The sequence below is a fragment of the Molossus molossus genome, unplaced genomic scaffold (genome assembly GCF_014108415.1).
Source record: "Molossus molossus isolate mMolMol1 unplaced genomic scaffold, mMolMol1.p scaffold_m16_p_11, whole genome shotgun sequence".
In the NCBI taxonomy this organism is placed as follows: domain Eukaryota; kingdom Metazoa; phylum Chordata; class Mammalia; order Chiroptera; family Molossidae; genus Molossus; species Molossus molossus.
Genome location: NW_023425346.1, coordinates 82,553,170 through 82,578,948, shown reverse-complemented (window position 1 = coordinate 82,578,948; position 25,779 = coordinate 82,553,170). Strand labels below are relative to the sequence as shown.

General features: G+C 40.1%; 1 protein-coding gene across 3 annotated transcripts in view; it reads left to right on the top strand.

Annotated features, from left to right (window-relative positions):
• The window catches only part of PLEKHM3 (pleckstrin homology domain containing M3), a 171,158-nt gene that overhangs the window by 129,095 nt on the left and 16,284 nt on the right, over positions 1-25,779 (top strand). For 2 of the 3 annotated variants that reach the window (XM_036254483.1, XM_036254484.1), the window contains one exon: positions 14,861-15,018. In XM_036254483.1, coding sequence (XP_036110376.1) covers positions 14,861-15,018 — 158 coding nt within the window. Of the gene's footprint in view, positions 1-14,860; positions 15,019-15,708; positions 15,802-25,779 lie in introns of those variants that run through there. The other variant, XM_036254485.1, reaches the window with a different exon arrangement.

The window sequence follows — 25,779 nt, the reverse complement described above, 5'->3', positions numbered from 1 at the left end:
GGCACACGCCATGGCGTGGAGAGGGCCACACCCCTCTGAACCCCATGGCTCCACAGGAAAAAACTGATTCAATATTTGTATATGTTGCAAAACAATCACCATAATGTCTAGTTAACATCCATCACCACACATAGTTATAAGAATTATTTTCTTATGAGAACTTTTAAGATCTCTCTTAGCAACTTTCAAATATGCAATATAATATTAACTATAGCTACCATGCTGTGTATTATATCCCTATGACATCTATTTTATAGCTAGAAGTTTATATCTTTTTTAATTGATTTTTTTTTTTTTTTTGGAGAGAGATAGAAACATCTATGTGAGAAACATCAATCAGCTGCCTCCTGCATGCCCCCTACTGGGGATCGAGCCTGAAACCCAGGTATGTGCGTTGACGGAATCAAACTGGGACCTCTAGTCCATGGGACAACGCTCAATCCACTGAGCCACACTGGCCAGGCAGAAGTTTATATCTTTTGACCACCTTCACCCATTTCACACACACACACACACACACACACACACACACACACACACACACCTCTGGCAACCACCAATCTGTTCTCTGTATCTATGAGCTTGGTTGTGTGTGTGTTTAAATTCCACATATAAATGAGATCATACAGTATTTGTCTTTCTCAGTCTGATTTATTCCACTTATCATCTTGTCTTCAAAATCCCTATATGTTGTCACAAATGACAAGATTTTCTTCTTTTTATAACTGAATAATATTCCACTGTATGTATGTATATACCACATTGTCTCCATCCATTATTTAACAATGGACATTAGGTTGTTTCCATATCTTGGCTATTGTAAATAATGTTGCAGTGAACATGGGGATACATAAATCTTTTTACGTTAGTGTTTTTGTATTCTTCAGATAAATACCCAAAAGTGGAATTGCTGGATCATATGGTAGTTCTATTTTTTATTTTTTGAGGAAACTTCACACTGTTTTAAAAGTGGCTGTACCAATTTATATTCCTAACAACAGTGCACAAGGGTTCCCTTTTCTCCACATCCTCACCAACACTTACTCTTATCTTTCTGATAATAGCCATTCCAGCAGGTGCAAGGTGATATCTCATTGTGGGTTTGATTTGCATTTCCCTGATGATTGGTGATATTGAGCACCTTTTTGTGTTTTTTTCATCAGTCTTACAGTTTTCATTATACAGATCTTTCACCTCTGTGGTTAAATTTATTCCTAGGAATTTTTTTTATGCAATTGTAAATCGAATAGTTTTCTTAATTTCTTATTTTGATAGTTCATTACAGAATTCTATTTTTAAAGTCTGCCCTTCTCTCCCCCACATTCCACTCTGCTGAGGTAGTTTCTGTTAACTCTAGCCATACACTGTCTTCTTCCATACATCTCATTTACAAATTTTTTCTACCTTCTTAGTTTTTCTTTGCATGTAGGATCAAACTATACTATCTTTCTGCATCTTGCCTTTTCCAGTGAACAGTATACGTGGACATCTGAGTATATGTACACGTTCAATACACATGAAGGTCTACCTCATTCTTTTATCGTCTGCAGAGTTGAGAGTTCCCTTAATGTTTAACCTGTACAGTTTCTCTGTTAGAACCAGCCCTGCAGTGAACACCTCATGCATCTCCCTGTGCACATGTGTAAATGTATCTGTAGTATAAAATCATTAACTTGAGACTGTCAGGTCAAAGGGTATGCATGCCCTGTAGTTTGATAAATACTGCCACTTGCCTTCTAAAAAGGTGGAGCCAATTCACACTTTCACTTCGGATCTTGAGGATGTGTTTTCCTACACCCACATTAACTTTCCATATTAATGACATTTTCCGTCCTAGCCAACTTAAAACATATATAACCTTACACAGTTACTTTAATTTGTTTCTTTTTCCATTGCAAGTAAGGTTGAATCTTTTCTATATGTTATTGGCCATTTGTAGTTTTTGTGAATTGCCTGTTAATTTCATTAACCTGTCTTGAAATTATATTATTGGCCTTTTTCTTATTAATTAGAAAGAGCTCTTTCTATACTAAGGAAATTAGCACTTTTTCCACATAAAATAGGAAATATTTTTCCCAGTTTTATGACTTTTGTAAATGGTATTTTGTATTGTAATACTTTTTAAATTTTATATATTCAGATTTATCATTCTTTTATGGTTTCTAAGATTATAAAATATTTACTCCCATGTAAATATTTTCTAACATTTTTCTCTAATATTTTTCTATAGTTTTAAAAATACTTTTTAAATGATTTTCTTTTTATAGTTAGATCTTTGATTTATCCAGAATTACTTTTTTTATTAAATGAGTTGGAGATTCAGCTTAATTTTTCCCCGATATCAAACCAGCTGCCCCACCATCATTTACTAAATAACGTATTTCCCCCACTTTTATTGTATCTAATTCCCACATGTGTTTCACTCCATATCCTGGCTATACAGATGCCCACCATACAGATGCCACAAACACAGCAGATGATATTCTTGAAAAGCAGGATGTGTGGAATCATAATCTGCCCTGTGTGTGAGTGGTGGTTCACTAGTTGTTGATAGCTTGAGGCAAAGGATAAAAATTACCGACAACCTTAACACAATGACATGAAGCTAATAAAGAGTACTGTTTCAACTTATATGCAGAATTTGTTTCTCCTCACATCAGCGATCCAGCTATTTATTAGATCACGGCATTCTAGCCAGGAATTTATTTTGTTTTCTCATTTAATCTTAGGCATTGCTAGTCTCGTAAAAGCCATTAAGTAGTAATGATGTTGAGCACTTGCATTGTACTTTTCATCCCTAAGTGCTATCTAAACATTATAACTAATTAAATACATTGCTGAAAAGAGGGATTTCCAGCCTTCTTCAGGAAAACTGGTATCTGGTTGCACACCTGTGAGGGGATGATTCCTAAAAAGCATTAACTCCCCTTTGAATGGCACTCAGCAAGCAGAGGAATAAAAAGCTGGTGACATTATTTCACTTCTTTTGAAAATTTCCTTGGGTATCTTCTAATTAGTCTGGCTAAACTCACCTTTTATCTGTCTCCCCAGATATTCCCTTTCTACATTCCTGGGGGCATTCAACAAGCTTCTTTTGATGTTTCCCCTGTTCGTTAATCACAGAATCGTAGAATCTTCAAACTGTGAGGGATCCTTCCTAGTTCTGAATGGCCTAGTACAGTCTCTTTATTTCCTGGATGAGGAAACTGAGGCCTGGAGAAGTCAGGTGACTTGCAGAAAGGTCATACAGCTTCCAGGGGACATAACTAGGAACAGAAGCCTAGGTTTCTAACTACCGTTTCAGATCTCAGTCGCTTCCTGGTGTTTTCCTCTTTGTGGGCCTCCGGCTTGCCTTTCTCTTATTTTTCTTAACCTTCTTTTCTTTTTTGCTTCCATATTTTCCCTACTTCTCCTTCCCTTCTTTGCTTTCTGCACTTTATGTCTGTCCCAACTCCTCATGGGTCATCTGACGTGATCAGGGACTGCAACTTTTCTTTCTCCGCCCCTGCTCTACCCCTTGGATGTTGCCCTGTTGTGGTGTCTTACATCAGCCTCTGTTCAGGTCCTCTCCGGAAAGCCGTATTTCTTCCATTTCTCCCACATACAAGCATCCAGGGAGTTGTTTGTTTTGGCTTGTTTTTTTCCAGTTGTAGTTGCTTTCCCCTTCAATAAAATCATTTCTCTAAATTTGGTCAATAGAATAAGGTTCGTGTTGATGTTAAGTCCATTGTTGTCGCAGAGTTTTATGTTACTTTATGAACTTCCTTGTAGTTTGACCAATAATAAGATGCTATTCAAAATCATACTCCATATTCAGAAATGTACACAAGATGTGACCATTTAAGAGAATTTTCATGCAAGAAGTAAATAAGTTGGACAATAAATCTTCCTGTAAGCCAAAGGCAGGTCCAGTTCAGATACAAACTGTGGGTGTAAACCTGGATTAATCTAGACTGCATCTTGCTTCCATGCAGGCACTGAGTCCATCTTAGATCTTCCATGTCTACATGGTGGGTCAGTAGGTACCCAGTGGCCTCCGAATTCTCAAGCTGAACCAAATCCTAAGGCCTCTGACCCCAGATGCCCTTAGGAAGTCCTTGCTCTGGAGCAGTGAAGGGGGTTTAAGAAGGGGGTCAGGGTCTGCCACTAAGCAGCTGTGTCATCTTAGGCAGCTCATGGTACCTGTCTGGGCCTCAGACTTGTCATATACATATTAAGTAAGGAAGCTGAGTTTAAAAGCCCACTTAGGGCCTTTCCTTGTTGACTATGTAATGAGTCAAAAATGTCTTAACTAGGACCCAAATGAATAGTAGAGACCCAAATCAGATTTATTTCAGGCATATAACCAGTTAACTCAACAGAAAAGTAAAATTCTACTCACCATACCACAAATAATCCTTATGTATTTATATCAGACCGTGTGGCCTGTTTGGGGCTCAGAACACGTGGACCACGTGACTGTTTACTCTGCAGATGCTTCCACTGCAGTTCCATGAGGCTGTCTTGATGAGGCCACACCCCTTGAGGCACTTTCTCTAGTGCAGAAAAATCCCCTGAAGTAGCCCCCACCCCAGATATTTTTCTGAATAAGAAATTTACATTAGCCCTGGCCGGTTTTGGCTTAGCGGTTAGAGCGTCGGCCTGCGGTCCAGAGAGACGCGAGTTCGGTTTCCGCTAAGGGCACGTACCTCGGTTGCAGTTTGACCCCGGCCCTGGTTGGGTCGTGCAGGTGGCAGCCAGTCGATGTGTCCCTTTCACGTCGATGTTTCTCTCTCTCTCTCTCTCTTCCTCTCTGTCCCTCCCACTCTACCTGAACAAAAAATGGAAGAATGTCCTCGGGTGAGGATTAAAAAAAAACATTAAAAAAAGAAGAAGAAGAAATTTACATTAACCCTGGCTGGGTGGCTGAGCTGATTGGCGCATCATCCCGAACACCAGAAGGTCGCATGTTCAACTCCTGCTCAGGGCGCGTAGCTAGGTGACAGGCTTGATCCCTGGTTGGGGGCAGAAGGGAGGCAGCCAGTCAATGTTTCTCTCTTCCTTTCTCTCGCTCCCTCTCTCTCTAAAATCAATCAACATGTTCTTGGGTTAGGATAAAAAGAAAAAAGAAAAAGAAATGTATGTTCTTTGCCATTCAACAACTGAAGAAAATTGAAATTCCTTTCTCTTTTATTCCCTAAGATTTAGTTTCCAGCAGGAGGCAAGATGTAATTTGATAGGATGGATGATGACCACTCACAAATCTACCCAATTACATCAACTCAGATTCAATTATCACATAGTTTCCTAAGTCTAAGTAAAAATTGTCACCTTTGGGAAAGGATCAGATAAGAGCTAATTGGTGACATCATAATCCACCCCAGTAAAGTGCTTGATTAGCCAAAGCCCAGCGTGTTAGAGCAGTTCCATAATGGGTAAAGATGGGTGGGGAGCAGCTAATTAGAGAAGACACCGTTTTCTGTTTATATACAAACATCCCAGCACTGAGCCATGATAAGGAGCTCAAAGGTTAATTATGGGAAAATGAGGTTTTAGCAAACTTTTTGAAATAGGAAAATCCCCAGTGCTTTTTAACTTCCCGTTTTAAGGACTTATGACTAAGATGAGTAAAATTTAGAATTGAATAAGGGCTCAGAATATTCTCACTGTGCGTTAGGGTTTTCAAACTTGAGCAGAATCCACAGGCTGTTTTTCTTTCCCTCTCAATGAACTCACATGTCCTAGATCCCTAGGTCCCGCTGTACCCACCTGGTAAACGCAGAGAAATGGCACTTAGGGAAAATAATGAGTGCCAACTTCCATGGGCCTCTGGCCAAGCAAATGCAAACTAAATTGTATTGGAAATCATTTTACAATGTGTGACAATTTTGATTCTTCCATTTCATCAAGCTAGCTTGTTACTAGTGAGTGGCAGGTGGCTTTGTTTACTGTGAATGGGGCCTTTGGTTAGACTTTTAGAGGAGGGGCCATTTGTCAAGTGCAGCAGCCCTCTTCATCAAAGTATTCCCAACAGTTGTCCAGAATCTCAATGCTGCACAATGGCTGAGGAATTCTTGTATTCGAATGGAAGGTAACTTGACAAATCAGGGGGAAGGAATTAGCCGATGCACACAGAAATTCAATGAGAAAGAGCTTTTCCTTCGTTTTTTTCTTGTCCAAGTTACTAGTGTCCTGTCCCTCTCCCCCTGTAGATTTTGAATGTTGTGCTGGTGCCAAGGGAGTGAAGGTAACGGACATGAAAGAATCATTTGTGCCCATTTCCCAATCCCACAGATCTCCATTGGCTGCAGACCTTGAACATGACACTGCAATTTCCTGGTGCCACACATGAGTAATAAGCAGCTGTTTCTGAAACTGTGGTTTGGAGAAGGCAGCACTAGGTTATTTTTTAACTTAATTGTAATTTTTGATTGGTCTGCAAGAAAGCAAATCAAATAAAGTCTGTTGTCTTAGTCTGCAAGAAAGCCATAGGCCTCAAATTCCAATGCTGACCATCCTGACCAGAATTGAAAGGGGGGCAGGGGGGAGATGTGTGTATTCCTGAACTGGAAGTTCGACCAGCAGCTTTCATGGGGTAAGCATATTTGGCGTATCTGTGAGCTAGCTGGATCATGGGAAGTAGTATGTGATGGTTCCTTGAGTTCTAGAAGTACCTGAGATGACAGAGTGAAAAGAATCTGTAGAGAGACCACAGAAGTGAAAAATAGCAAAACCAGGAAGAAGATACCAGCCTGATGCTGCAATTTGTCCTTATCTTACCTTTCAATAAGAGGACTCTTCATTTTAAGTTACAAATGGACGTGTGTATTCCTTGAATACCCAGTCAGTAAAATATCTCTGAAATAGTCATATATGCATGCTCTCCAAGTAAATAAAATCAGACTAGTACCTTCCTTAGTATAAGAAATTAAGTTGAATGGAAAACAGAAACAAAGTCTTTTGCCCTATTTCAGATATTTGCCTTTTCTCAAGAAGACAAAGTGATTTGGTATATGGAGAAGGTGAAGGAGGTTGAGTGCAGGGGGCTGAGGAGATGGAGGAAGGGTTACATATGCTTTCTGCTAATTACTTTGTCATGATTTTGCTCACATAGGCAGGCACTTTGGGGAAAAAGAATAGAGGGATAACTAACCCCCATCTCAGAGGCCTGTTTAGCCATCACTTATGACATATTCAAATGACCACCTGGTTTAATGGCCTGATGCCTTTTTAAAAATCATTTTATTATTTTTCAATTTTGGTTGACATGCATTATTATATTAGTTTCAGGTGTACACCTCAGTGATTAGACATTACATAACTTACTAAGCGATCATCCTGATAAATCTCATACCCATCTGACACCATACATAGTTATTAGAATATTACTGACTATATTCCCTATGCTATACTTTACATCCCCATGACTGTTTTGTAAAAACAATTTGTACTTCTTAATCTCTTCACCCTTTTCACTCATTCTCCCCAGCCCACCTCCCATCTGGCAACCATCAAAATGCTCTCTATATCTGAGTCTGTTTTTGTCCTGATTGTTCATTTATTTTGTTTTTTCTTTTCTTATTTTTTTAATCCTCACCAGAGGATATATATGTTTTTATTGATTTGAGAGTGAGAGAGAGATTAACATATGTGTGAGAGAGTAACATCGATCAGTAGCTTCCTGCACATGCCCCAACCGAGGATCAAACCCACAACCTAGGTATGTGCCCTGACTAGGGATCAAACCAGTAACCTTTCGGTGTACAGGATGACGCTCCAGCCAACTGAACCACACCAACCAGGGCTATTTTGTTTTTCAGATCCAATTGTCGATAGATGTGTATCTATTGCCATTTTATGATTTATGTTTTTTATCTTTTTTTCTTCTTAAAGACGACCCTTTAACATTTCATATAATAATGGTTTTGTAGTGATAAACTCCTTTAGGTATTTCTGGTCTGGGGAGCTCTTTATCTGTCCTTCAATTTTAAATGATAGCTTTGTTGGGTAGAATAATCTTGGTTGTAGGTCCTTGCTTTTCATCACTTTAAATATTTCTTGTCAGTCCCTTCTGGCCTGCAAAGCTTCTATTGAGAAATCAGCTGACAATCTTATGGGAGCTCCCTTGCAGGTAACTGACTGCTTTTCTTTTGCTACTTTTAAGATTTTCTCTTAGTCTTTAACCTTTCGCATTTTAATTGTGATGTGTCTTGGTGTGTGATGTGTCTTGGTGTGGACCTCTTAAGGATCATCTTGCTTGGATGTTTTTGTGCTTCCTGGACTTGTATGTCTATTTCCTTCACCAAGTTAGGGAAGTTTTCTGTCATTTTTTCAAATAGGTTTTCAATTTCTTGCTCTCTTCTCTTTCTGGCATCCCCATGATGTGAATGTTGGTACACTTAAAGTTGTCCCAGAGGGTCCCTACACTTTTCTCATTTTTTTGGATTCTTTTTTCTTTTTGCTGTTCTCATTGGGTGTTTTGGCTTTCTTATATTCCAAAGTGCTGATTTGATTCTCACCTTCATCTACTCTACTGTGGATTCCCTGTAAGTTAGTCTTTATTTCAGTTGGTGTATTCTTCATCTCTGGTCCTTTTTTAATGATATTGAAGTTCTGAGTTCATTGAGCATCCTTATAACCAGTATTTTGAACTCTGTATCTAGTAAATTGCTTGTCTCCATTTTCTTTAGTTCTTTTTCTGGAGTTGTGTTCTGTTCTTTCATGTAGGACATGTTTCTGTGCCTCCTCATTTTGGCAGCCTCTCTGTGTTTGTTTCTATGTATTAGGTATTGCTGCTACATCGCCTAAGTTTGGTAGAGTGGCCTAATGTAGTAGGTGTTCTGTCAGGTCTAGTGACACAGCCTCCCCAATGACCCAAGTTGGGCACTCGAGGTGGAACCCCTGTGTGGGCTCTGTACACCTTCCTCTTGTAGTTGAGCCTTGATTGCTATTGGCATGCCAGTGGGAGGGATTTACCCAGGTTATCAGCTGTAAGGACTGGCTGTGACCACCATGGAGGATCAGCTGTGCAGGGGCCCACTCCACAGAGCAAGACTGAGAGGTCCCAGTTCAATTCTCAGTCAGGGCACATGCCCGGGTTGCAGGCTCAATCCCAAGTAGGGGGCATGCAAGAGGCAGCTGATATATGTTTCTCTCTCACATCCATGTTTCTATCTCTCTCTCCCTTCCTCTCTCTCTAAATAAAAATCAATAAAAACATTTTTTAAAGTTATATTAACTTGTGACTAACTTAATTATAAGTAGGAAAAGAATAAGAAAGATAATTTCCAGTCATACTTTTTCCTTTCCATCACACTGCTTCCCATTACCCAGAGACAACTAGGTACTGAGGGAGTATGGAAAACTCTGTAATGTAAGCGTCTCTGGGAGACTCCCTAATGAATCTAACTTCTGTGCATTAGAAAAATACACCCAAGTTGTCAAGAAGCAAAAACTGTTCTGTAGTTAGTTTTTTGGGTTTTTTTAAAACACACTTTGGCCAGTATTATGAAGGAACTACTTTTGTGGCTTACTTTGTTCTGATCAGTCCTGGTTTGTTCTCAGTGATGTTAGAATCCCCTGGGTCAACTCTAGATACGCAGCTGTAGGACTGCTTCCCATGCTGGGCCCCACTGAGGACTATTGTTACTCTAGAGAGGCACTCCAGTTTAGGGCTGACTTGGCCGAGTTCTCAATCTGACTTCCCTCAGGCTATGTGCTTGTTCGTTTGTTGGCTGTTGACTTTGCCAACTCCTAGTCGTTCTCCAGGTCCATTGGCATTCTAACACTTCTTTTCTACTCTTTGTTCTCATTTGGAACCTAAAGGCAGGAGGCTTCTTGGGCTTTGGTCTTCTTTAAGGCTGTCACCTTCCTGGTGTTTATGATATGGTCCTGACCTTAAGCCCCCACAAGATAGCTGGGAAGTCGGAGTGGAAATTTTAAGACTCTTAGGGGCAAGAGGATATGGTGGGAGGCCGGACACTCGATTTCTTTTTAAGCAATTATCCAAAGTAAAGATGTATCTGATTTCTTTTTTTTTTTTAATTAACATATCTGATTTTTTAAAAGAACCCTAGGAGCCCAGCCAGTGTGGCTCAGTGGTTGAGCATCAACCCGTGCACCAAGGTCACCAGTTCAATACCTGGTCAAGGCACATGCCCAGGCTGTGGGCCCGATCCCCAATGGGGGGCATGCAGGAGGCGGCCAGTCGGTGTTCTCTCTCATCGATGTTTCTATCTCCCTCTCCCTTTCCCTTCCTCTCTCTCTAAAAATCAATAAAGAAAAAAATAATAAAAGAACCCTAGGAGATGTCACACTTGGAACCTACTTCTTTGTAGTGATGGAACCTCTCTACCAGAAGCCAAAATAGTTGCATCCTGTTCCCAATGCTGTTAGTAGTTGTAGTCAAAGATAAGATTTAAACCTCCTAAATATATCTTTATCCCTGGAAAATTATAAGTATAAAGTTTTCCTTTCTGAAATATTAAAGAAATGTTTGTCAATTCTAAAATATACTTATAGACTATTACGTCATTTTCTGGAGGGAAAACGTTCAGCAGCTTTAGCCCTTTGGAACATGGCCATGAAACTAAGCTGACAAATAGGAAGAGCAATTAATCAAGTGAAAAGAAGCCAAAAGAGTCCCTGAATAGCTGAGCTGCCACCAGGGCCATGCACTCTTTATGCTCCTTCCTAAATCACACAGCACAATGATTGAAAATGTTGGTGACACAAAGACAGCCCTAAGATATGACCGCCACAGCCAAGGGAAAAGATGAGAGAGCATCCTTGGTCAGTCAACAAGAACTTAGGTGCCTGGCAGAGAGGGAATATTTAAGACAAGTGAGACTCCGTTTTTGCCTCCCAGCAATTTACATTCTCTTAGGTTGTTCCATATAAAATCGCCTTTTTTTTTTCAATCCTTACCCAAGGATATTCTTCTGTTTATCTTCAGATAGAGTGGGAGGAAGGGGGAGGGAGGGAGAGAGAGGGAGAGAGAGAGAAACATCGACTGGTTGCCTCCCACACAACCCCGACCAGGGCTGGGGACAAACCGCAACCGTGGTACTTGCCCTTGATCAGAATTGATCCCGTGACTCATTGGTCCACGGGCCGACGCTCTAACCACTGAGAAAAACTGGCCAGGGCTAAAATAGCCATTTTTAAAGTAAAATCACCATTTAATAGTATCACCATTTCAATATATTCAGTAAACAGTCACATTAAACAATAGCGTCAAGTTTCATATTAAATTACATGATATACATTATGTAAAAGTAATTGATGTGAAGCACAAGAGATCTAAACAGCTGAAGTCACCAAAGATGGCTTTCCACATCAAGCCAGAATAGATCTGAGCCATGAAGCCTGGGTGAAATTTAAAGAAGTGCTTAAGAAAGAAGCGAAACTTCAGATAGAGGAAATAACACGGGTGAAGGCACAAGAGCAAGAGGGAGCAATTTCTACAGGAGGAAAAGTTTGCTCGTAACAGAAGACACATACATAGTAAGAAGTGGAAACGAGTTTGGATAGATAGTGTGGGGTCAGCTTGTGGAGACACCTGCGTACCAGGCAAAACGTAAGCTCCGGTTTTGCCCAGTTCGCTCTTGTATCAAGTACATGGGACACAGTAATTCAGTCTATTCTATGAGATGGATGAGTAAAGCATTTTTATTAGTGATAAAATAAGAATTCACCAAGGTTTGAAGGAAGAGATGATACATGATGAAAGTGGTATCTAAAATCGATTAAATATGTGATGGTTGGAGCAAAGGAAAAAGACTGGCATCTGGAAGTTGAACTAGAAGAGAGGAGTGATGAGTGTGGGGCAGGATGGAACAAGGAGACTCACACTAGAGATATTTAAGAGAGAATCAGCATAAACTTTGAAAGTGTTAAGCTGAGTGGAAGAAGCCAGCACAAAAGACCACATATTGTATGATTTCATTTATATGAAATGTCCAAAGGAGGTAAATCTATAGAGACAGACATTATATTTTTGGTTGCTTAGGGCTTGGGGAGCAGTGTAGGGGGAAAGGGAGTAATTGCTAACAGGTACAAGGTTTTTTGGAAGAGTTGAAGAAATGTTCAAAACTTGATGGTGGTGATGGTACACAACTCTGTGAATGACTAAAAGCCATTTAACTGTAGGCTTTCATTTAACTGTAGGTGAATTACATGGTATGTGAATTATATCTCAGTAAAGCTGTAATTTAAAATGGAATGTCAAAAGGGGATAGGGGACATTTGTAATACTGTCAACAATAAAAATAAATAAATGTGGTGAATGACAATATATATGTTTCTAATGGAGAAAATGAGCCACTCACTGGACTCCATAGTTTCCATTTGATTCTCTTTGAAATAACAAGAATGTCCACAAACACCATTATTACTTAATATTGTTTTAGGAGCGCTGGGTGATGCAATAAGACATGAAACATAAATGAGAGGTATAATATTAGAAAGGAAGGGACCAGGTTATAACTTTCAGAAAAATCCAAAAGAATCACCTAAGATGATTTGCATTTCTGAAAATTCAGTAATATACGGTCATTTATAAGATGTACACAAATGTCATTATATTCTAATATACCAGCAATAGCTAATAAGAAAAAAATTACACAAAAATTCAACTTTGAAATAACCTAAATATAATAAATGTGAGTGGCTTATACAAGGGAAGAAAACAAATTTTTATTAAGCTATAATAAATGAAGATTTAATAAAATGAAGATATAGATCAGGTTCTTTGATAGGGAAACTAAATATTATAAAGATATCAGTCCCCAAATTAATTTTTAAAGGCTTATTAAATAAGTTTGGTGAAATATATCAAAAGCCTTCAAAATGTTCATACCCTTTGTCTCAAAGAAATCAGCTAGAAGGGGGAAAAGCGTTATGCACAAGATGTCCGATCTGCTCCTTTAGATCCTAGACGGTAACTGTGAGGTCTTCCTCAAGGTCTTTCCTTCTCATCCTCAGTTCCTTCAAACAGCCTTTGCCCACCTGGTTTCCAGAACTGGTCTATCCTGTTTTCCCCTAAATGGACTATAGTTTGTGCCTGTCTTTAAATGCGTCATTAGCCTTGGTTGTTTAGGAAAGAGTAATGGGAGTAAAACCAAATAGAACTGAAGTATTGTTACCACAGTTTAGAAATAACCCTATGACACACTGAAAAGTGTTTACTGGTGGTTGGGTATATGATTTGGTAGTGGTTATTTCTTAGAAAGTGTATCATGTGTTAGTATTAGGAGTAAGCTTTACTGGGGTTTATCGAAGTTAATGGTCCTTGAGCAAATAAAAATAGAAACAGCTCTATCTATGGCTTTCTAAAGGTAGTAGAGAGGAAAATAAGTTAAAGAATGGTGGAAAATGGACTTGCTTAACTCAAAAAACAGCATAATTTCTACTTTCTTCATTAAGAAAAAAAAATTCCACTCTTACACAGCAACAATCTTGATTTTTCTGTTCACTTTCGCAGCTTGATGCAAAATAGTATACATTGTTTCAAAAAATGCAAAAAGACAACTATATGCAAAGCAGAAGACTTGCTTTTCCCAGTCCCTTCTCTAGAGTTAACTACTGTTATATTCATTTTAAAAACATCATGAGATTATGCTGTAATCTTTAAAACCACTTTAGTTTTTATCTCCAGTATTATGCATAGCTTCATTTTCTGCAAAATGCATTTTTACATTCCTCGCAGTCTTATTTTGGTAATGCTAGTTACTACTAGTTTATTCACCTTGGCATTGTAATTTGTCTTTACTTGGGATTTACATTGCCCTCAAATGATATATTTATGTAAGAGTGTAATTTAAACGATGTATTCATTTGAAAGTATACAGCCATTTCCAATTATTTCCAAATTAAATTTCATCTTTCTTTTTCTCTTCTATCAAAATCAGCATGTATATACATTTACACTAATAGAAAGAAAGGCAGATTTTATCTTGTTAGTATATGAACTGCTGACCTCTTTGAAGCCCATGCATTTTAGTTAAGTGAGGAGGGGTCGGACTGACCATTGGTTCCAAACGCCTGGATATCTGTAGGCCAACAGGTGCGGTAACTGTGGGAGGCAGGAGATGCAGGACACTAGGGCCCAGTGGGGATACCTATCAACAGGAGACACGTGCCCAGTGGGAGCAAGCTGCCCTGCCACAGGCAGGGCCACCGTCATGCTAGAGTTCAGGCCTAGTTCTGCTAGATCTCATGATTTTTCCAAAGAAGCCCCCAAATTGGTATTTTTATGTGAAATCTCCCAATTATTAAAATGGCTCATTTTTTAAAACTCAGAGCTTTTTTTAACTCCTCAGGCTGAATGTGACCCTCAGACTGCCAAATTTGCAGCCTCTTTGTATTAATATATTTGTCAGCAGCAAAAGAAACCTATTTTTCTGCATTTGTTTTGTGTTCTTGGGGGAGATAGTGAAAAAAACTATCCTGTTAACTCATCAGAGAAAGGCGATTATTGAATTGACAGCCTAAAGTATGAAGTTCTACATGCGTACTTACCCTGTATGTTTTCAGTCTATTTTGGGAACTCCCAAAAGACATTCCTCTTACACCACACCATAACTGTGAAGGCAGTCTATGGAAGTCGGGCTCCCCATTTGTTGGTCTTCAGTCCCCTACACCACACTACAAAGGAAGAAGAATACAAAAGAAGTTTCAACATCTTCATTTTCCAACCTCCAGTGGTTTAAACCAGAGGGTTCTGTTGGAGCGAAAATACTATCTTTTCTTTCTGAGAGTTGCTGAGAAATTATAATTAGAGGTTTTCCTGTTGTGTAAAGGAAAGGAATTCCAGTACTCCTCATCTGCAAGATTTCTGTTCTCAATGACTTGCTTCCCTGTCCCATTTCTCTTGCTGCAGGTAATAGAGGGCAAGCTGGCTCCATTCCTGGGCAAGGTCATTAAATTTGCCACCTCACACGTGTACAGCTGCAGTCTCTGCAGCCAGAAGGGTTTCATCTGTGAAATCTGCAACAATGGAGAGATCCTCTACCCTTTCGAGGATATTTCAACAAGCAGGTACAGAATCTCTTGTCTTGTAAATGTATACCTGAATGTGGCCCATGCATTTTAATTGACCAGATCTGGCCAACTTTTAGTCAAGTACTATATCTCTGTCTCGTACCCTGTGTCAGACTCCCCTTATTCTGTTTTTTTATCCTCACCCGAGGACTTGGGGGGGGGGCATTTATCTTCAGATAGAGTGGGAGGAAAGGGGTGGGGGAGAGAAACATCGATGTGAAAGAGACACATCGACTGGCTGTCATCCACACGACCCCAACCTAAGCCGGGGACAAACTGCAACCGAGGCACGTGCCCTTAGCGGGAACCGAACCCGGGACTCTCTGGACCGCAGGCTGACACTCTAACTGCTGAGCCAAATCAGCCAGAGCAGATTTACCTTATTCTTGGAGAACATTTTTTACCCTTTGGTTTTCTATATTTACTTCCAACTCACCTCACTACCTTCATCCAGAATGAGATAACCGAGTTGCAAAGATAGCTCTGCCTTATTAGGAAGCAAAGACTATTCAGATTCATTTTTAGAATGAGGAGTGGGGAGGAAGAGTCCTACCATTTCAGGGCCAAGTGATAGACGATGGGAAATCAGAGTCTCGGAGGACGGCCGAAACTGAATGGATTACTAGGAATGAAACCAGAGGACACTGGTGAACAGCTGTCTGGCTCACCACAAGCTTTTGTCTACAGATGCCCTGCAGTGTCGTGATGAATGCTTTAGGACCAAAGGAGAGAAAAGTGAGCGTTTACGCAGGATTATTTTTCTAACCAAAGTAATATTTGGGCATCATCACATCCATTGATCAATGGGTGATTTTCCCCCCACTAACTTGAAAGCAGTTTTTCCCATTGCTTTTTTAGAATCACAAAATGATACATATCCCTTTTCCTTTTATCCAGAAAGCATGATAGAAATATACATTGTTTGTGCGTGTGTAGACTGGATTTTTGGGTATAAATATCATAGTCCATTTCCCACCCTGCAGGGTTCGCTTACACTGTGGTTCAGAACAGAAGGTGAGGCATGAAGCCAGAAAGAGCTGAAACATGTAGGGTAGAGTTAAAATATTAAGAGTTAACTCAGCCCTTTAGGCTTCTTCTTAAACCCAAAGACTCTTTGTAAAGATCCAGGAATTTTGGTTGTTCCCACACAAAGAAAGACAGACACATAAACACACAGACAAAAACACACTCTCCAGCCTTCAGTTTCCTGAGTGGACAGGTAGTTAGTTAGCTCATCCACTAGAAATTATATACTAATTAAAAAGGTACACCACACAAAAACATATACACAAATGTATATAACAGCAGTATTCATAGCCAAACAGTGGAAACAACAGAAATGTGCATCAGCTGATGAGGGGATAAATAAAATATGGTATGTCCACATAATGGAATATTATTCAGTCTAAAAAGGAATGAAATACTGCTACATGTTGCCATGTGGATGAACCTTGAAAACATTATGCTAAGTGAAAGAAGCCAGACACAAAAGGCCATATATTTTATGTTCTAATTATATGAAATGTCCCAGATAAGCAAATCCAGAGAGGCAAAGTAGGTTGGTAGTTGCCTGGGGCTGAGGGGAAGGGGAATAGGGACCACCAGTGGATATGGATATTCCTGGGAGATGCTGAAAATGTTTTGCAGTTAGATTATGGTGATAGTTACACAGTCTTGTAAATACACTAACAATCTGTGTATTGTATACTTTAAAAGAGTGAATTTCATGTTATGAATTATATCACAATAAAAATGTTTAATACAAATAAAAAATTAAATTTACAAATGATTTAAACTGAATAAACTATTGCTGGGCTACAAAACAAGTCTCAATAGATTTTAAAAGATTGAAAACATACGAAGTATATTCTCTGACACATAGAATTAAGATCTTCAATAAAAAAAAGTCCAAGAAACCTTAAATATTTAGAAATTAAATAATACACTCTAAAATCTTATGTGTCATCCCTGACCAGTGTAGATTAGTTGGTTGGAGTGTTGTCCTGTACACCAAAAGGTGGCAGGTTCAGTTCCCAGGGAGGGAACATCCCCAGGTTGTAGGTTCGATCTCCGGCCGATGTCTCTCTCTCTCTCTCTCTCTCTATCTCTCCCCCCCCCCACCCCCCTTCCTCTCTCTCTCTCAAATCAATAAAAACATTTCCTCAGGTGAGGATTGGGGATATATATATATATATATATATATATATATATATTTCCCCACTATTTTTTCTTTTTATTGATCTTATTGGGACAATGTTGGTTAATAAAATGGTATAGTTTTCCATTGTTCAATTCTATAATGCATCATTTGCATATTGTATTGTGTTCACCACCCCAAGTCAAGTTTCCTTGTGTCGCCATAAGTCACCAAATGCGCTCTTCTGCCTCCCACTATATGCCAACAAAATGGACAATTTTGACAAAATGGATAAATACCTAGAAATATACAATCTTCCAAAACTGAATCAGGAAGAATCAGGAAATCTGAATAGACCAATTACAACTAATTAAATTGAAGCAGTAATAAAAAAAATTCCCAACAAAAAGTCTGGACCAGATGGTTTCACAGGTGAATTTTATCAAACAGTCAAAGAACTAACACCTATCCTTCTCAAACTATTTCAGAAAATTCAAGAGGAGGGTCCCAAACTCCTTGAATGAGATCAACATTATCCTAATTCCAAAACAAGATAAAGACACTATAAAGAAAGAAAATTATAGGCCAAAATCCCTGATGAGCATAGATACTAAAATCCTCAACAAAATATTAGCAAACTGGATCCAACAATACATTAAAAAGATCATACACATGATCAAGTGGGATTTATTCCAAGAATGCAACATTGGTATAATATCCACAAATTAATAAATGTAATACACCACATAAACAAAACAAAGGACAAAAACCACATAATCATACCAATTGATTCAGAAAACACATTTAATAAAATCCAGCACCCATTTATGATTTAAAAAACTCCCAACAAAGAGGGAATAGAGGGAACATATCTCAACGTAATAAAGACCATATATGACAAACCCACAGCCGACATCAGACTCAATGGGCAAAAACTGCAAGCATTTCCCTTAAGACTGGGACAACACAGGATGTCCTCTTCCACCACTCTTATTCATCATTGTACTGGAAGTCCTAGCCACAGCAATCAGACTCGAAGAAGAAATAAAAGGCGTCCAAACTGGAAAGGAAGAAGTAAAACTGTCATTGTTTGCAGATGACATGATATTGTACATAGAAAACCCTAAAGACTGCACCAAAAAGCTACTATATCTAATAAATGAATTCAACAAAGTAGCAGGATACAAAATTATTTACAAATTGGTGGCATTTATGTACACCAATAATGAACTATCAGAAAGAGAAACTAAGAAAGCCATCGCATTCACAATTGCTTTAAAAAATATATACCTTGGAATAAATTTAACCAAGGATGTAAAAGACCTGATTCAGAAAGTTATAAGACACTGAAGAAAGAAATTGAAGAAGATACAAATAAGTGGAAGCATTTCCATGGATAGAAAGAATTAATATCATTAAAATGTCTGTACTACCCAAAGCAATCTATAGATTCAATGCAGTTTTATCTCCACAATTATAGTTAGAGACTTCAACACCCTTCTATCAGTAACTGTCAGAACCAGCAGGCAGAAAATAAGTAAGAATACAGGTAAACTGCAAAGCATTATCATGTCAATTCATGTGGTTCATCCAATAACAGAATACACATACTTCTCAAGCTCACATGGAACATTTACCGAGAGACCACATTCTGGGCTATAAAACGCATCTGAACAAACTTAAAATCATAGAAATTATGCAAAGTATGCTCTCAGATGACAATGAAATTAAACTAGTAATAATAGAAAGATGCCTGGAAAACCCCAAAATATTTGGGGAGTAAACAATATACTTCTAAAAAACATGGATTGATAACTTACATCATGACTTGATAACTTAGGTCCTCACAAAAAAACTGCACACAGATATTTATAGAAGCTTTAATATAATCACCCTGAACTGGGAACAACCAAGATATTCTTCAATAGGTGGATGGATAAATAAAATGTGGTACAGTTGACCCTTAAACAGCACAGGGGTTAAGGGCACTGACCTCCCATGTGGTCGAAAATCTGAGTGTTACTGCACTCGGCCCTCTGCCCATGTGGATTCCCAGCCTCAGAGTTGACCCTTGAATAACACGGGTTTGAACTGATGCAGGATGTTGAAGAGCCAACTATATATTCATACAATGGAATATTATTCAGCGATCAAAGAAATGAGTTCTCAAGCCACAAAAGGACATGGAGGAACCTTAACGTGAAAGAAGCCAATCTGCAAAGGCCACATGTTATATGATTCCACTATGTGATATTCTGAAAATGGTAAAACTAGAGAGACGGTTAAAAAGCCAGTGATCACCAGGGGCTCAGGAGGGCAGGGAGGGAGGAATAGAGGGAGCACAGGAGGTTTTTAGGGCAGTGAAATTATGCTGTATGCTTCTGTAACAGTGCATACATGATATAAGGCATTTGTCAAAGTTCACAGAGCTGTACAACACAGAATGAACATTAATTTAAGCCCTGAACTTTAGTTAATAATGTATCGATATTGGTTTATTAATTGTAACAGATATACCACACTAATGCAAGATGTTGATAACAGGGAAAACTGGGGAAAGGAGGGAACAATATGGAAATTGTATTGTTTGCTCAGCTTTTCCATAAATTCAGAACTGTCCCCAAACGTGAAGTCTAGTGAAATAAAACAATTTATCCATCCAACAGTTGACTCAAAGTTCAGTGCTGAGCATTTTTAATAAACTTTATTAAAACAATTTTAGATTTACAGAAAAATCATAAAGATAGTACAGAATTCCCATACACCCCACACCCAGTTTCTCCTATTAACATCTTACATTAGAATAGTACATTTGTTACAATTAACAAACCAATATCGATACGTTATTATTGGCCCAAGTCTGTAGTGTTTTCCAGATTTCCTTCGTTTTTCTGTTCCAGGATCCCACAGTTTGTTTACATGGCCATCTCCCTGGGTTCCTCTTGGGTTTAGGCCAAAGTTTCTCAGACGCCATTTGTTTTTATGACCTTGACAGTTATGAAGAGCACTGGTCAGGAGTTCTGTAGAATCCCTCTACTGAGATATACAGGATGCTTTTCTTATGGTTAGACTGGGTTTTACAGGTTTGTGGGGGAAGACCTCTTAGTTACTCTTCTCCCCCCACTGGTCTGTGGAGGAAGTCACTCTGTGCAGTCCACACTTAGGGGTGGGGAGCTAGGCCCACCCCGCTTAGGAGTGGAGTATGTAAACAATTAGTTGAAATTCTCTCCCCCCCCCCCCCCCCCACTGTTTAAAAATTTTTTCAATTAAATGTACTGGGGTGACATCAGTTATTAAAACTAGGTTTCAAGTGTACAGTTCTGTAATACATCATCTGTGTATTGCATGTGTCTGCACCCCCAGTCAAGTCTCCCTCTGTCGCCATGTATTTGACCCTCTTTACCCTGGAATTGTTCTGCATGAGGGATTTGTCTTTTCCTCCCCATTTACTCATATCTGTGTGAACCGGTGCTTATTTAGTTTATACTTTGGGGTATTCCAGCTTTGGCCATGCAGCTCTTTCATCTGGCTCCTGTGTCCCTTTGACATACCCTAAGTATGGTGGGGATTTTGTTTTTAACATTTCCATACTTGCTGGCACTACCAGATGTTCCAGGCTCTGACTTTTCCTGCCCTAGTCCTAGAAGCAGCCATTTTTTCAAAGAGCCCCGGTTCCTTTTATTGAAGAACATTGGAAATCAAGATCCAGGCACTGGGCTGCACACAGATTTCAGAGGCCTGTCCCAGGACCTATCCCTTCACTGAGGCAGAGGGGCTCCCCGTCAGGATCTCCCATGAGACCTGCTGGGTTTCTACCCTGAGAATCTATACCTTCAGAGGCTCCCCAGGTGAGTCTGCATCTCAGCCCGAAGGAAGACACCCCTCTAAGATAGCCTGCTCATGGTCAGAGTTGCTGGTTTCTCACAACCAAAAGGACATCAGCACGCCTGTGGGCTCACGAGGGCCTGTATCCAGTAGGAAAGGATTCACAGGTATTCAGGATCCTGTTTCTTCCTGGCTCAGGGCAGTTCTCTAAGCTTTGTCTGAGTCCAGAGGAGGCCTGACCGGCCTTCCTGGACTTACAGGATGCTGCTGCTTTTCAGGGTCCTTTGAGCTATTTCTTGATCAGCTCAGTTTCTAGTTAAACACTGGGAGTAGTTTATACAAGTCTGTAGGAAAGGACAAAAAGAAACACTAATCAAAGACTTAGTAAAAGAAACTTTAACCAGCCTCCTGGCCGGTTTGGCTCAGCAGTTAGAGCGTCGACCTGCGGTCCAGAGAGGCCGGGGTTCAGTTCCCGCTAAGGGCATGTACCTCGGTTGCAGTTTGTCCCCGGCCCTGGTTGGGTCATGTGGGTGGCAAACACTAGATGTGTTCCTTTCACATCGATGTTTCTCTCTCTCCCTCCCACTCTATCTGAACAAAAAAAAAACAACGAAAAAATGTCCTTGGGTGAGGATAAAAAAAAAAGACTTTAATCAGAAATAGAGTTTCATATGTAAAACATGTCCACAAAGATGTGCTGAGTTAATAAATGTGATAAATAAAAATAATTTTGAGTAGGGGGGTAAATTTTTAAATCTATAAGAAACTGAAATCTTTATGGATAAAGTCATATGATATGGGATTTGCTTCATAATAATCTGTTAGTGGGAGAGGAGACAGTCATAGATGAAAGATTAATCATTGTTGAAGCTAGATGGCAGGTTACACAAAGGTGTATTGTCCTCTTGCTGAGTATATTTGAAATTTTTCATAATAAAATGTTTAAACATCAGTACGTAAAAATCTTAGAAATGAAGTATTTAGTGAATTTGTTACCATACACCCTTGACCACCTTGCTGAATTCAGCACCTCCATGTCCTCAGAAATATACTTAACATCCTTTGAGATCCAAATATCACTGAATACATAACTCAGTTTTTTAAAAATTCCACAAGCACGAGAATGATTCGATTCTTTCAGTAAGGGTTTATTGAGTGTACTGTGTCTGTGCATTGGCTCAATCCTGAAGACACAGAATGAGCACAGCGTGCTTCCTGCTCACAGGTCGTTGGCAGTCTCTGGTGAGAGACATACTCGCCCTGCCGGTGCGGCTCAGTGATTGAGCGTCGACCCAGGCACCAGGAAGTCGCCTGTTCAATTCCCGGTCAGGGCACATGCCCAGGTTGTGGGCTTGATCCCCAGTGGGGAACATGCAGGAGGCGGCCAATCGATATTCTTTCTCTCTCATCGATGTTTCTGTCTCCCTCTCCCTCTCCATTCCTCTCTCTCTAAAAATCAATAAAGAAAAAAAAAATTTTTTTTTAAAGAGAGTGAGAGAGACCTACTCACCGAGCCATGAGGAGGGTGTATGAAAGTGTGGGAGCAGCCCTGCACGATTTGGCTCAGTGGTTGGAGCAGCGGCCCGCGGACCAGAGAGTCTGGGTTCAGTTCCCACTAGGGGCACATACCAAAAACAAAAAAGAAAGAAAGAAAGTGTGGGAGCGGCCACAGTAAAGGGTGTGACCCCGAAGCTCCAACAAGGGCTATAGCATCTATAGGCGTGATATACATTGCAGATGAAAAAGAAGTTCCATAATTTCTAAAAACATTAGAGTGCTCTATATTGAACTCTAAAGCACTGATTTAGGTAATTTAGTATTAGTCTATATTGGTTTTAACATGCTTATTTGATTAATACCATATATCAAATATTGGTCAACTCTCCAGACTTTTTTTTTCCTTGTGAAATCCATTGTTAGACAGGAGGAAACTTTATAAATGAGTAATTTAAAAATACAGCCTTAGTATTAATTTTTAGAACACCATCTCTGGCAAACAAAGAGAATGTTTTGGGATTGTGGGGAGAGGGGCACTAATATTTAGTACTAATGCTAGCAGTTTACATATATCATCCTTTAATTTCATGCCAGTGGTCTGAGGAACTACTGTTACCTTCATTTTAATAACAAGGGAATGCAGGTTCAGAGAAGGCAATTACCTTGCCCAAGAGATAAGGCCAGAACTTGAACCCAAATATATCTAACTTTAAAATCCAGGCTTTTTTCATTATTCATCACTATTTCTTCTGTACTTGTAGTCCTCACACCGTTTTGCAAGCATACCCCCTAAAGAAATTGGAAAAATAATTGTGTGCCTCTATCGTTAAAGCCTCCCCCAAAACTGTTCTTTTGAATTTTCCTTTTATTTGCCACCGTGGAGGTTTTCACACTTGGAGCAGTGAGTCCCGCAGATGGGGTGGGCGGAGCTGCTGCGAGGGGCGGGGAAGGGGATCCCAGCCCAGCGTCCACCTGAGCATCCCTGGGCAGCTCGGGGGGCGAAGGTGAGCCTGTAACCAGGCCTCCCAGGCAAACCTGCTTGTTGCCCACATACCCTCCCCTCCACTCAGAAGATATGTTGACAGTTTTACCTGGAGATACTCGTTCTTCTCAAACAGGAGTTAAATACATACCTCCCTCAAATTTAAATAGAAAACTCTAAAGGCCAAATCGCAAGGTTTTAAATACAATGGGAAGATCCAGAGTGGTGGACGCTGTACTGAAGACTCACCCCGCATTTACCCTCCTCGGGGACTGACTCGGAGCCCGGCGCTGGGGAGAGCCACCTTCTGTTAACTCAGTGAGAACACTCCACACCCTGAAGGACAGAAATCACAGCACGTGCCCTGCGCCCGGAAGAAGCCGACCTCTGACTTTCCAATTCCGAGTCAGAAGGTTAGACTGATGCGCTCTAAGACTTAAGGGGAAACAATGGAAAGCAAAAAAAAAAGTCACATAAATCCACAAAATGACCCAGAACATAGATTTTTTTTTTTAAATCCTCAAGTTGACTCCCATCCAGCAGCTTTCTTTCTGACGTCTGGACAGATCACCAGTCTCCTGTTATTAAGAACATTATGCTGCTGAGGACGCCGTCCTGCTTCCCACGTTTCTGTGAAGTTGCCACTCCTGACTCTTGACGTGCTTCCAGATCCCACGTCCATGAAGACTTCATCTTAAAGACACGCCGCATGCGCTGCAACATGGACTTAGGGGACACGCCAGCCTCCAGGAATCTGACCCGTTGGCTTTGTTGGTTCTTCTCATGTGAATGCAGATCATCCCCCGGTTCTTCCAATATGGACAAGACTGCACTTCAAGGCTTCGCGAGCCCTGTGCCGTTGTTGGCTGTACCTAGATGGGGGATACTCCACAGTGAATTTGGTGTCACACAGGTAGTAGGCATGCCATAAATATGTACTGTTTGGCTCAGCTCGCCCAAATATATTATGAGCATTCGTTAAGAACACTGACAAAGCTTTTTAAATAAACTGATTAGAATTTAAATTGCTTGTGCTAAGTGAAGTAAATCAGAGAAAACTCTCACTTATATGTGACATCTAAAAACAAAACCCTCAGATACAGAAAAAAGATGGGTGGTGAGACGGGGGTGAGGAAATGGGTGTAGGTGGTCGGTCCAGAGGTGCCAACTGCCAGTTGTAAGATAAGTAAGGTCTGGGGATGTAATAATGTGCAGCATGGTGACTAAAGATAGCAATATTCTACCATATATTTGAAAGTTGCTGAGAGAGTAGGGGTTTTTTTTGTTTGTTTTTTTTTATCCTCACCCAAGGACACTTTTCCATTTTTTGTTCGGATAGAGTGGGAGGGAGAGAGAGGAAGAGAGAGAGAGAGAAACATCGACATGAAAGGGACACATCGAATGGCCACCATCCGCACGACCAACCAGGGCCGGGGACAAACTGCAAAAGAGGCACATGCCCTTAGCGGGAACCGAACCCGGGACTCTTGAGAGAGTTGGTTTTAAAAGTTCTCATCATCAGAAAAAACAATTGTAACTTCTGGATGTTAGCTAAATTTACTGTGATGATCCTTTCGCAGTATATATAGGGTGTTCCAAAAACACTTATACACACCTTTGAATAATGATAAAGCCAGTGTTTATTAAGATACATTTCATTTTCAAAATATAGTAGAATCTACAGACACCCTCTATATATTTTTGGGGGGGACACCCTGTACATATATCAGATCATCACATATACCTGAAACTAGTGCAATGTTACATGTCAATTTTATCTCAGTACAACTGGGGAAAAGGTACTTGCAAAGACAGAGGACATAGTAGAAGTCCAAAGTAACACTAGAGCTTTGCACATAAGGTCGAGGCCACTGATGTAACATTCAGTGCTTCTCCGGCAGGAGCAGCAGCCCGCCCAGGTCAGCAGCACTCACTTGCCCCCCCCCCCCCAAGGCATCCAAAGAGGTTCTTCCTGCGGGGAAGGGGGGGGTACTCTTCTAAAGGGGTTTGGTTTTTGAAAGCACTAGGTTTTAGAGAAGCAGACTGAGCATCACTCGCCAGTTTCTCTTGTGTGTAGTATTTGATGGCGCCCTCCCTGCCTCTCCTCTGAGAAATGACGATTGCTCCCAGGACCTTGGACTCGTCCACACCAAACCCTTTCCCGTCGAGATAACGTATCCGCCACCACATCAGACCTGCACACGCTCCCGGCACCTCCGGTGACAACAGACATTGGCCTCGTGGAAGAGTCCAGAGCAAGTGCATTTCTAACAGGGCGTATCCTCTTTTTCATGTTTGAAACCTGTATTGTGAAGTT